Genomic DNA, 13,658 nt, shown 5'->3' with positions numbered 1-13,658 from the left:
AATTTGGAAATAAGGTTTCTCCAGGTTTCTTTATTAGGCCTATTTATAAAAAATATAAAGTTAAGTACTCACTGCTCCTCCATTTAGTATCATGGTCATCTCAGTGGGTTGGTAGACGTTACTTCTGAAAGGTGCGCTGGGTCTGGCCCCTGTGTTGCCATTATGATGACTGCCACTCCTCAGCCCTACAAAAGTTATGATGGATGTTAGGATCTGTTTAACATTAGTTAAAGCGTTAGTTCACACAAAAATTTAATCTGTCATCAATTACTCACCCTCATGTTGTTCCACTCCCGTAAGACCTTTGTGCATCTTTGGAACACAAATTAAGATATTTTTGATGAAATCTGAGAGGTATATGACTCGTCAGCAATTTAGCCGACACTTTCAAGGTCCAGTAAGGTACTAAAGACATAGTTAAAAAAGTCGACGTGACTGCAGTGGTTCAACCTTAATGTTATGAAGCGACGAGAATACTTTTTGTGTGCAAAAACAAAACAAAAATAAGGACTTTATTCAACAATATCTTCTCTTCTGTGTCATTCTGGTACATTGTTTACATCCAGTGCTCCAAGGTTCTACATCAGAAAGCCGACTCATTATTGGCTGGCTCCTCACACGCATGCGCCTTGCTGCTCACGTGATCAGCTTTGGCCAATACTGAGCCGGCATTCGGATGTAAACACTGAAGCCTTCACTGTGCTTACTGCGGCAACTACATAAGGATAATGAGAGGGAAGAGAAGAGATTGTTAAATAAAGTTGTTATTTTTGTTTTGTTTTTGCGCACAAAAAGTATTCTCTTCGCTTAATAACATTAAGGTTGAACCACTGTAGTCACGTGGACTATTTTAACAATGTCTTTAGTACCCTTCTGGACCTTGTAAGTGTCAGTTAAATTGCTGTCTATGGACAAGTCATTCCATCAAAAATATCTTAATTTGTTTTCTGAAGATGAACAAAGGTCTTACGGGTGTGGAACGACAGGAAGGTGAGTAATTAATGACAGAATTTTCATTTTTGGGTGAACTGATAATGTTCTAAATGTTCTATTCTTTGTGCCTAGTTGTACCTGCAGTATTTTCATCAAACGCATATCCCTGGTTCTCCACAAACTGCCTGTGCGAAAGAGGGATGTCCTCATCAAGGCTGGCCTCTCTCATGCGTGAGGAATTCTGGGATGTGTCGAAATAGTCTGGAGCAGAAGGCTGAGGTGGCGCTCGAAGACAGGCATGGGCTTCAGGAGCAGCGTGGCACAGCAATAACAACCAACCCTGTGCTACCAGCGCTACAGCCAATGCTGGATCATCCCAGTCCGGAGACTTCCCAAGCACGTTGTTTCCATAGATGTAGAAACCAACCCAAGCCACCCACAAGAGAATGGACAGCAAGCAGGAGACCAGAAGCCACACAACATTACAGTGCCAGTGTCGTGCCTTCCCACACAGCGCTAATGTTGCGCTTACTAGGGCGGCCAGCAGAAGTGCAAGCACGTAGGCGCAAGCCAGCGTAAAGTCCAGAGGCTGATACTGGCATGCTGGGTTACCCGCCCGAAGCACTGTTAGGAGAAGCCACTCTGCAGCGATAATACCCTGTACTGCTGTCAACCCTAATGCTAGTCCAGCGAGGGCACACCCACCCGGGCTACGAGACTCACGGGCAAGCCTTCGCAGCCTCACGCCCTGTGCCAACATGCAGGCAAAGCAGAGTGAGAAAAACACACCCCAGAGGGCACGCCGCACCAAACAAATGCTCTCGTTATGCTCAATAAGGTACGCAAAGCTAAGCCCAAAAAGCCCAATAATGCCTATCAACAGTAAGAGAGTCGGACCGATGCCACTTCGCTTTGGTGCCTCGGTCACTGAGTGCAGGCGGCACAGTAATACTACCAAAAGTAAAACAGCAGCTAACACACCAGCTGCTGCTACGACCTCCACTGCCACACCCCATACAGCATCCAGGTCACATAAGAGAGTGTAGGGGCGCTGAAGACCAAATCCGCAGCCGAACGGGACTGTCGGCTTCTCATCTTGAGACAAACTCACATCCAGCCCAGTGAGCAGCAGGAACAGCACATGAAAAAATGGCATCTGAGGAAGAGAGAACATGAGAATGACAGAGCAAATCATAGTCCTTGTGCAATTTGTGTTTTTAAAATTTGGACTGACACATACAGAGCCAAAAAATGTTCTTGGACACCCAAGTCCCACTTCAAGTGTGGGTTTCATTGCATTATATCAAATATTATCAACAATATATAAACAAATTATGCTCTTTTTTTTTTCTGAACATTTTTATAAGCCATTTTTGATGGTGATTTTTTATTGAATTTATTTTGTATAAAGTCAATTCTCCTTAGTCAACACAGGTGTCTTCAAGTGGATCTGCAACCTCCAACTTTGAAGATGACCATTCGTTCTTAAGACATGAAAAAAAAAAAAAGCTTTCTGTCATTTTTTCCAAAAACATTTAATTTGTATAAACCAACCTGAGAAAGGCAAGTGATTAAAGACTGGAATACACTATATGACTTTTGCCCTGATTTTCCCCCGATTTACAGTCAATAGCTAGTTGCCGAAAGTCAGAGCTTGCCAAGTGATCACGTTGAGACACTAGGATATACCGCTTACAGACACTAGATGGAGCAGCGAGCTCGCGCATGACATGCATGAAATAAATGTATGGGAAAACGCAGAATCTGCCATTTGTTTAGTAATGGTTTGCGGCAGTTTCTTCACACAGTGGGGTTAACGCAGCTCACGTCCCTCCCAGGTTGAAAAATACGGAAATCCTCATAAATACGCTAGTGTATGCGCACAGTCGAACACAGCCTTGGAAAGTATACTTCATTTGACTTGTACACGTACACAGGCATTCGACGCATGTGCAGTTTTGAACAGTCTCTTGCCATGAGTTTCAACTCATGTAAATATCTTTATATTCTTTCATGCTAGAGTTGAGGGTACTTTCTAACCTCTTCGCACAATCTCTCGTCTATGTAGGCCTCCATTGTCGCTGTAGCTTGCATGTGTTCCATTCTGTTTTTTCCATTTTCTTCAACTACCTTGTGAATCAACAGCCCCAGGGCATGGTTGCCACCTTGTGGATAAACTAATTACAGCAAAAAAATTTAATACGCATGTGCGACTTGCGTGTACAAAGTATGTGCGGTTACAAAAAGCTGGCAGTGTGCGTACTTTTCTGATCACGCACTGTATGCTGACCCTCACGTACCCATAAAAAGATAAGTATACTTTGGGCTTTAGCTTTGTCTTGAGAGAGTTGGCAAACCACATTCTGAGGTAAATCCAGATTCCTTCATTATTAGCCATGTTAATATTCATCATTATCCAGGGCTCGACATTAACACTTTATCCGGGACAAGTAGCCGGATTAAAATGTCAATAGCTGCGAATGATTGATTATATTACGTTAAATGTAAACAGCGACTGATAATGGATTATATATTGATGTTAATAACATAGATAAAACTATGGCATGTACCTCTAACTCCTGTTGTAATCTGTTGAGTCCATACAGACTGCGACTGAGTCTACCCACCACAGACCGTACTTAAACACACTCGGCTCGTATCTTTCACTACTGCAGGGTCATCTCATCTGCTGCAGTTTGTTTCACCAGTAATGCGTCTCCTAGCAATGAGGTGCATATTTCGGTTTGTGTTCGGAATGATTTTAAAGTCTTCAAGTGTGTGATCCTCAGTCGTGTAGTGTATGATGCCCAGCTTTTCTCTGTAACCATTTATAAAGTCGGCAAGTGTATGCCTGCTATTTAAAAATCTGTTCAGATTTTAGAAGTCGTGTAGTGTATTCCAGCCTTTATTGTTTATAAAAGGAATGGTAAATTCTGGTCCTAGAGTCAACTGTCCCACAGAGTTTAGCACCATTCCTAACAAACACACCTGAAATATCTTAGCAAAGTCTTCAGGAAAAAAAAAAAAAAAAAAAAAAAAAGACAAGGTGTGTTTGATTGGGGATATGGGATCAGAATAGTCCATCCCTGGTCTATAATCTCTTTCAAACATAATGTCATAATTTTATTATTATACCACACAGAAAATTAAAATAACACTTCAAAATGATTAATTACCATTCATAACATACTTGTCCATAAGTGATTGACAGCTTAAGGGATTAAAAAGCAGCGTTCTTTGCTCGCTTTGTGTATATGATCACTAATTAAATAAGAGACGAATGTGAAGTTGACCGTTTAGGATTGATTAATTGATTAAACAAAAATAAACAATTTATGACAATGAACTGTACTTGAGTCATTTAATTTATTTATAAAGCACATTTAAAACAGCTCTTGGCTAAAGTGCTGTACAATAAAAGTGCTGTATCAAACAGAGTAAACATTACAGACAGACCATATAGCAATTACTATAGAAACAATATAAAGGATTTAAAACCAGATTTGTGATGGGCTAAAAGCCAATGAGAATAAGTATTTTTGAGCATGAATGTAAAACTAAATAAAGAGAAGGCAGTTTGAATAGAAACTGGTAGATTGTTCCAAAGATCAACTACAGCAAAGACTCGATTGCCTCTGCAGCAAAACCCAGACCTAAAAACAGAGAACAAGTATTGATCTTAGTGTCCAGTTTGGAATGTATGTGCAAAGCAAGTCTGATAGACATAAAAATTGTGCTTGATTATTCAATGATTTGTAAACATATACTATGGACAAAATTAAAGTATTGGGACACACCTCTTAAAGTGCATATTGCAGGTTAATTTTTTTTTTTTCGAGATGAATATATAACCTTGTACGAAAATACCATATAAAAAGGTACTGCAGGATTTAAAAATGTTTTGCAGGACATAAGGGCACAAATTTAGTAGATAAAGTGACGGTCTCTGTAAAAAACGCTTTTTTTTAACGTCGTGTCATTTTACGTCATGAGAGGGAGTCGTTCGCCGAGCTCTGTGTTGACTCAGTGCAGAGTAGGTATATTCAGTAACAGTGGTCGTGAATTAGTGTGTTTTCGGTAGTTTTTGTATTGTAATTTATCATCCTCAATAAAATAAACTTACACACAAACTTACACACTTTCAAGATTGACAATATTAGAGAGAAAATTATAACCATGCAACCGTCTACTACAGAATCGTGTCAGACAGTGCATTGTAGTGTCCCTGAGGAAAAATTCAATTCATTTACTGCTTTAGGAGAGAAAGAATTGTCTAAACTTGTTAAATCATCAAAATCAACAACATGTACAGTTGCAAGAAAAAGTATGTGAACCACTTGCAGAATCTGTGAAAATGTTATTAATTTTAACAAAATAAGGGAGATAATACAAAATGCATGTTATTTTTTATTTAGTACTGTCCTGAGTAAGATATTTTACATAAAAGATGTTTACATATAATCCACAAGACAACAAAAAAAATAGCTGAATTTATTAAAATAACCCCATTCATAAGTATGCGAACCATTGATTCTTACTACTGTGTGTCATTACCTGGATGATCTACGACTGTTTTTTTTGTTGTGTGATGGTTGTTCATGAGTCCCTTGTTTGTCCTGAGCAGTTAAACTGAGCTCTGTTCTTCAGAAAACTTCTCCAGGTCCTGCAGATTCTTCAGTTTTCCAGCATTTTTTCCCCCTGCATATTTGAACCCTTTACAACAGTGACTGAATGATTTTGAGATCCGACTTTTCACACTGAGGACAACTGAGGGACTCAAACACAACTTTTAAAAAAGGTTCAAACATTCACTGATGCTCCAGGAAAAAAAACATGATGCATTAATAGATGGGGGGTGAAAACATTTGGAATTTAAAGATCAAGGTAAATTGTATTTAATTTGTCTTCCGGGAAACATTCAAGTATTTTCTGTTGCTTCCGAAGGGCAGTACTAAATGAAAAAAAAAAATTTATATTCAAGCAAAATAAGAAAAATTTGGAGCTCTTCATCCTGTTCAAACGTTTTTTGGGACCTGGAGATTTTTTCTGAAGAACAGAGCTCAGTTTAACTGCTCAGAATAAACAATGGACTCATGAACAACCATCACACAACAAAAAAACAGTCGTAGATCATCCAGGTAATGACACACAGTATTAAGAATCAATGGTTTACAAACTTTTGAACTGGATCATTTTAATAAATTCAGCTATTTTTTTGTCTTATGGATTATATGTAAACATCTTTTATGTAAAATATCTTACTCAGGACAATACTAAAAAAATAACATGCATTTTGTATGATCTCTCTTATTTTGTTAAAATTTTGCACATTTTCACAGATTCTGCAAGTGGTTCACATACTTTTTCTTGCAACTGTAAGTTAGACCCTATACCGACTAAGCTATTGAAAGAGATGCTTCCAGAGGTCATAGATCCTCTTCTTAATATCGTTAATTTGTCTTTATCACTAGGATACGTACCAAAAACTTTTAAGCTGGCTATTATTAAACCTCTTATTAAAAAAACACAACTTGATCCTAGAGAATTAGTCAACTACAGGCCGATCTCAAATCTCACTTTTCTGTCAAAAATACTAGAAAAGGCAGTATCATCACAACTATGTTCCTTTTTAGAAAGAAATAGCATCTGTGAGGATTTCCAGTCAGGAATTAGACCGTACCATAGTACTGAGACTGCCCTCATTAGAGTTACTAATGATTTGCTCTTATCATCAGATCGTGGTTATATATCTCTATTAGTGTTATTGGATCTTAGTGCTGCATTTGACACTATTGATCACAATATTCTTTTAAAAAGACTCGAAAATTATGTTGGCATTAGTGGAATTGCATTGTCATGGTTCAAACCATACTTATCTGACCGTTATCAGTTTGTAGTAGTAAACGAAGAGATGTCATATCGATCACAAGTTCAATATGGAGTACCGCAAGGCTCAGTACTAGGACCGTTGCTTTTCACTTCTGTACATGCTACCCTTGGGAGATATCATAAGGAAGCATGGCGTTAGTTTTCACTGTTACGCTGATGATACTCAGCTCTATATTTCTTCGTGCCCTGACGAAACTTACCAATTTACAAAATTAACGGAATGCATAGCTGATATAAAAAAATTGGATGACCAGTAACTTCCTACTACTAAATTCAGGAAAAACAGAGATTCTAATTTTTGGACCAAAAACTTCTTCACGTAATAACCTAGAATACTGTCTAACACTTAATGGCTGCTCTGTTAAGTCTTTGTCATCAGTTAGGAACCTGGGTGTGCTCTTTGATATCAATCTTTCATTTAAAAGGCCATGTTTCTAGCATCTGTAAAACTGCATTCTTCCATCTTAAAAATATATCTAAACTACGACATATGCTCTCAATGAAAAATGCAGAACAGTTAGTTCATGCGTTCATGACCTCAAGGCTAGATTACTGTTACTGTAATCGTACAAAATGCAGCAGCTAGAGTTCTTACTAGAACTAGGAAGTATGACCATATTAGCCCAGTTCTGTCAACACTGCATTAGCTTCCTGTTAAACATCGTATAGATTTAAAAATCTTGCTAATTACTTACAAAGCATTAAATGGTTTAGCTCCCCAGTACCTGAGCGAGCTCATGATGCATTATAGTCCTTAACGTCTACTGCGATCTCAGAATTAAGGCCAGCTGATAATACCTAGAATATCAAAATCAACCGCAGGCGGTAGATCCTTCTCCTATTTGGCACCTAAACTCTGGAACAATCTTCCTAGCATTGTTCGGGAAGCAGACACACTCTTGTCAGTTTAAATCTACACTAAAAACGCATCTCTTTAACCTGGCATACACATAACACATTATCAACTTATATTCTCAAATCCGTTAAAGGATTATTAGGCTGCATAAATAAGGTCAGCCGGAACCGGGAACACTTCCTATAGCACCAGATGTACTTGTCACATCAGAAGAAGAATGGCATCTACGGTAATATTAGTCTTTCTGTTTATCCCGAGGTTTACCGTAGTCAACCAGATCCGGGCCGTATCCAGGTGAGATCGAGGACCTGCGCCTTGACACGACCACAACGCAGCCCTGAAGTATCAGCAGAGATTGAGTTAACTAGATCATCCATTGTGAAGGCCTCATCGACACGACAGCCAGTGGCACAGCTCCTCAACAAACCGTCCATACCGGCGTGATGAATACGATCCTCAACTGGATGGAGCTGGAATAAATACTTTGAATGTTGCGATCCTATCGGACTTATGATAGCTACCATTCTCCATTTTAACACCAATTTGCCACCTGTTTGCCACCTGATGTCACCTGTTGGAGTTTGGGTTCCTTGCTGCTGTCGCCTTTGGCTTGCTTAGTTGGGGACACTTGACATTTGATATTCAACAGTGCTTTGATCTGCCTGCTTTGACACCATTCTTTAAGAGCTGCTGTGCAGCCAAAATTATATACCAGTTATCACTGTAAAGCTGCTTTGACACAATCTGCATTGTAAAAAGTGCTATATAAATAAAGGTGATGATGATGATGACACGCGATGCTTCTTCACCGTTTTTACGTGAATCAATTTCAACACTGATGAATACAAATTATGTATACAAATGCATACAGTCTCACACTCACACAAAAGTTTTGAATTATTTGCTGGTAATGTAAATACTCCAATTTGATTCATGCCATGTATGTACATTCAAGTTCACTCAACTACATAATCACGACATCATATGCATCCTCACACTATCAGTGAATCGGAATAAAGAATTAATGAATAAAGTATAACATGAAACACATTCAATAACACTATACTGTCTGTGGTTCGGCCGCCGGCGGGAGACATGATGGTCACGGATCCATCAGAGATGCAGCTCAATGAAAACGTGAATTGTGCACCGTAAGTCTTGTTTTTTTTATTTTTATTTTTTTTTACATTTGCTAACTACCAAATCAGTCGTGATGAGAAACCGCTATATCACGTAACGTTAGTGTGGACGGACGAGTGTTACATAGGTTATGCCTGATCAAAGTTTATTAGTTTCTGTTATTGATAAGTATCAATACTCCTAGATGACAAATACTAGTTTTGCGATTGCCTGATACATGATAATAATCTGTACAATATTGTGATCTGAGCAAAGTGTTACATATTGTTAGCTAATGTACAGGTGCTGGTCATATAATTAGAATATCATCAAAAAGTTGATTTATTTCACTAATTCCATTCAAAAAGTGAAACTTGTATATCATATTCATTCATTACACACAGACTGATATATTTCAAATGTTTATTTCTTTTAATTTTGATGATTATAACTGACAACTAAGGAAAATCCCAAATTCAGTATCTCAGAAAATTAGAATATTGTGAAAAGGTTCAATATTGAAGACACCTGGTGCCACACTCTAATCAGCTAATTAACTCAAAACACCTGCAAAGGCCTTTAAATGGTCTCTCAGTCTAGTTCTGTAGGCTACACAATCATGGGGAAGACTGCTGACTTGACAGTTGTCCAAAAGACGACCATTGACACCTTGCACAAGGAGGGCAAGACACAAAAGGTCATTGCAAAAGAGGCTGGCTGTTCACAGAGCTCTGTGTCCAAGCACATTAATAGAGAGGCGAAGGGAAGGAAAAGATGTGGTAGAAAAAAGTGTACAAGCAATAGGGATAACCGCACCCTGGAGAGGATTGTGAAACAAAACCCATTCAAAAATGTGGGGGAGATTCACAAAGAGTGGACTGCAGCTGGAGTCAGTGCTTCAAGAACCACTACGCACAGACATATGCAAGACATGGGTTTCAGCTGTCGCATTCCTTGTGTCAAGCCACTCTTGAACAGACAGCGTCAGAAGCGTCTCGCCTGGGCTAAAGACAAAAAGGACTGGACTGCTGCTGAGTGGTCCAAAGTTATGTTCTCTGATGAAAGTAAATTTTGCATTTCCTTTGGAAATCAGGGTCCCAGAGTCTGGAGGAAGAGAGGAGAGGCACACAATCCACGTTTCTTGAGGTCCAGTGTAAAGTTTACACAGTCAGTGATGGTTTGGGTTGCCATGTCATCTGCTGGTGTTGGTCCACTGTGTTTTCTGAGGTCCAAGGTCAAAGCAGCTGTATACCAGGAAGTTTTAGAGCACTTCATGCTTCCTGCTGCTGACCAACTTTATGGAGATGCAGATTTCATTTTCCAACAGGACTTGGCACCTGCACACAGTGCCAAAGCTACCAGTACCTGGTTTAAGGACCATGGTATCCCTGTTCTTAATTGGCCAGCAAACTCGCCTGACCTTAACCCCATAGAAAATCTATGGGGTATTGTGAAGAGGAAGATGCGATATGCCAGACCTAACAATGCAGAAGAGCTGAAGGCCACTATCAGAGAAACCTGGGCTCTTATAACACCTGAGCAGTGCCACAGACTGATCGACTCCATGCCACGCCGCATTGCTGCAGTAATTCAGGCAAAAGGAGCCCCAACTAAGTATTGAGTGCTGTACATGCTCATACTTTTCATGTTCATACTTTTCAGTTGTCCAAGATTTCTAAAAATCCTTTCTTTGTATTGGTCTTAAGTAATATTCTAATTTTCTGAGATACTGAATTTGGGATTTTCCTTAGTTGTCAGTTATAATCATCAAAATTAAAAGAAATAAACATTTGAAATATATCAGTCTGTGTGTAATGAATGAATATAATATACAAGTTTCACTTTTTGAATGGAATTAGTGAAATAAATCAACTTTTTGATGATATTCTAATTATATGACCAGCACCTGTATATATCCAGTGGCGGCTGGTGCTAAATTTTTTTGGGGGGGCACAAAGAAAAAAAAAAAAGAAAAAAAAAAAGAATTAGAGATGCAGAATGGGCTAATTGTTAAATAATGTGATGTAATGTATCACTACTACTTATCTAAAACATGGAAAATTCAGTATTTAAAGCATGCCATAGGGCTGGGCGATATAAAATCTGTATTTAATTAAAAAAATTTAATTTTTTTTTTAATTTCATATCCTGCCCAATATTTTCCTACAAACAATGTTCGTACTGAAGGCTATGAAAACAAACATGAATTTTGTCATAATATAACATAGAAAGTAGTCTATGTTATATTATGCGCAAAAAAGGGGTCAAATTACATGAGGCCTACATTCTAACATTGTGACACTGCAATCTAAAAACAAAATAATGCTTTTAAAGCAGAAGTTACATTCACTAAACTAAAACTGAAAATAAAAAAAGCACAGACTAATTTTTAGTCTATTACCCTACAATAATTACTTTACAGTTACTGCTATCATAAAAATACACTTAGTTGTAGGTTCAAAATTCTACATATGACACATTTATGTTCGCAAACAAAAACAAATAATCAACAACAAATATTTTAGCTAAATGTATATTTAGTCAGAATTATTGCGCTCCGTCTGTTTGGCGCTAATGCGCACGGCGGCGCTCGTTCATGGAAGTTTGTGCTTTCACTCCTGTCTCCTGGACAGCAAAATGGAAATATTTTCTCGACTTTCTAACATTTACAGATGGAGAAAATGTCTGTGAAATGTAAGTTATGCACTGAGGAAATTATTGGATGTCACTTTAGCTTAAAGATTATAAATAGAGACATTTCCACCAATCGCTGCACAAGTTAAGGTTACGTATGATGACGAAAGCATGTTAGTGCTAGCCCTCCCGGAACCCATAGCGGTGCCTGCAGTTCGAAAAAAAAGTTTTTTGAATGGAAGTCTATGGGAGCACTCAGGGCAAATCTCGGCCAGAGTGAAATCGCCCAAAAAGAGGCGGTACTCCACAGAACGTGATTGACGCTGATTGGACTATAGCCTATATCCAGAGGCAGAACAAAACAGCCTAGCAGTGACAGCTAGCGTAACACTGTGGTTGAAAAAAATCCATCCCTTTCTCGCTTTGGTGGTGCGTCGCCCTATTGCCCTAATGAAGAAACCGCTCCTGTATATATCTACAATCTAACACTGGTCTCCTGCCCTGTTTTCCTCACACAACAACTCAATTTGTCTCTTTTGACCATTATTCTGTCTAATCCTGGCCTGTCCCTGCTCTCTTAGCTGCATTACAGGCTAATTATGGCTGTGGTCTGTTATACGAGTATGAATAAACATTTCCAATTTCCTCATTTCAATTTCCTATGTTTCTGATTATTTCGCTGGCTGCACTGTGAAAGACTGCTCGGATTATCGTTACTGTTCCTGAGAGACACTCGTTATCAGATGTGTTTTGGGCTGTGCGGGATCTGAACATTGCAGAGTGAGTTTCCCCTTTTTCTTGTGCGGACTGTGAGACACAAATCAAGATACTGTGTGTCTGACTCCAGGTAGGACTGGAACAGTTCAATCTTCCTCCTAACAAATTGCACTCGCCCTCAACATACAAAAAAGTCACTACAAACTGAGATCCCCTACATTGCGATCTCAGCATTCTGGCCAGTTGATAATACCTAGAATGTCAAAATCAACCGCAGGCGGTAGATCCTTTTCCTATTTGGCACCTAAACTTTGGAACAGTCTTCCTAGCATTGTTCGGGAAGCAGACACACTCTGTCAGTTTAAATCTAGACTAAAAACACATCTCTTTGACCTGGCATACACATAACACATTATAAATTAATATTTTCACATCCGTTAAAGGATTGTTAGGCTGCATTAATTAGGTCAGCCAGAACCGGGAACACTTCCTATAACACTCGATGTACTCATTACATCAGAAGAAGAATGGCGTCTACGCTAATATTAGTCTCTCTTTTTATCCCGAGGTTTACCGTATTCAGCCGGATCCGGGCCGTATCCAGATTAGATCGAGGACCTGCGCCTGGACACAACCACAACGCATCCCTGAAATGTCAGCTAGATTGTGTAAACCAGTGGTTCCCAATCTGTGGGCCGCGGCCCGCTAGGGGGGCTCAGTGATCCTTCAGGTGGGCCACGAGATAAATTAAAATTAATTTAAATATATTAATATAATTCAATAATTTAATTATTAATAATATGTGATTGTTTCGGTTCAGCCCAGTCTGTTTCTCATCGTGCTGCTGTGAAATACAGACTGAGCGGTGGCACAAAACGCAAACTTTCTCAGTTAGAAAAAGAAAACCTGTGTCGCAAAAAAGGTTTTGATGGATGACGATTGTAATGAAGATGAAGACGATTACAGTCACATACAGGAGTCATACATAAGGCATTATTGATCCGCAAACAAACCGTGCATGTGCGCTCTCAACTCACTTATCACTATAACATCGTATTTCTGCCTGAACACAGTTCAATATATTCGCGTAGTTGTCAAAATTAATGTACTGTGAGTGCTTTATAACGGATGCTCGCCGAACAAGCGTGTTTTGGAGAAGTTTGAGAGGATCAGTGGTGTTAAATGTGTTATGTGTCAATAATTTTGAATGGATCCGCATAGTTTTTAAATTCAGTCCTTTGGTATCTCCCTGTGGTCTTATTTGGTATGGCAGGTTGACTTGTGCTTATTTAAGTTACTGTATTACTGAGCAGAGTAAGTACTTTTAAGTTGTAAAGAATGTCTGCAAAGTATGTTTGCAAAACAGAACACTGAACGTTTAAATCTATCTTGAGTTTCTTCTTTAAAGAAATAATAACATGGGGTTGAAAAGTAATAACACTAAAATACAAATGTTTTTGTGAATTAAAAAAAAAAAGGGGGCGGTGGAGAGGTGGGCCGTGCCGTATTG

The 13,658-nt window shown here is 38.8% G+C and overlaps 1 protein-coding gene across 4 annotated transcripts in view; it reads right to left on the bottom strand.

The window, feature by feature from the left end:
• gprc5ba (G protein-coupled receptor, class C, group 5, member Ba) overlaps positions 1 to 13,658 on the bottom strand; it is a 50,794-nt gene that overhangs the window by 16,451 nt on the left and 20,685 nt on the right. For all 4 annotated transcript variants that reach the window (XR_007928947.1, XM_051887205.1, XM_051887206.1 and 1 more), the window contains 2 exons: positions 1,072 to 2,089; positions 73 to 185 (listed from right to left, as the gene is read on the bottom strand). Coding sequence is in view for 3 of the 4 variants with exons in the window: in XM_051887205.1 (XP_051743165.1) it covers positions 73 to 185; positions 1,072 to 2,089 (1,131 nt within the window). In the remaining variant the exon portion in view is untranslated. The remainder of the gene's footprint in view (positions 1 to 72; positions 186 to 1,071; positions 2,090 to 13,658) is intronic.

The sequence above is a fragment of the Ctenopharyngodon idella genome, chromosome 3 (genome assembly GCF_019924925.1).
Source record: "Ctenopharyngodon idella isolate HZGC_01 chromosome 3, HZGC01, whole genome shotgun sequence".
In the NCBI taxonomy this organism is placed as follows: domain Eukaryota; kingdom Metazoa; phylum Chordata; class Actinopteri; order Cypriniformes; family Xenocyprididae; genus Ctenopharyngodon; species Ctenopharyngodon idella.
This window is presented reverse-complemented; position numbering and strand designations above follow the sequence as displayed.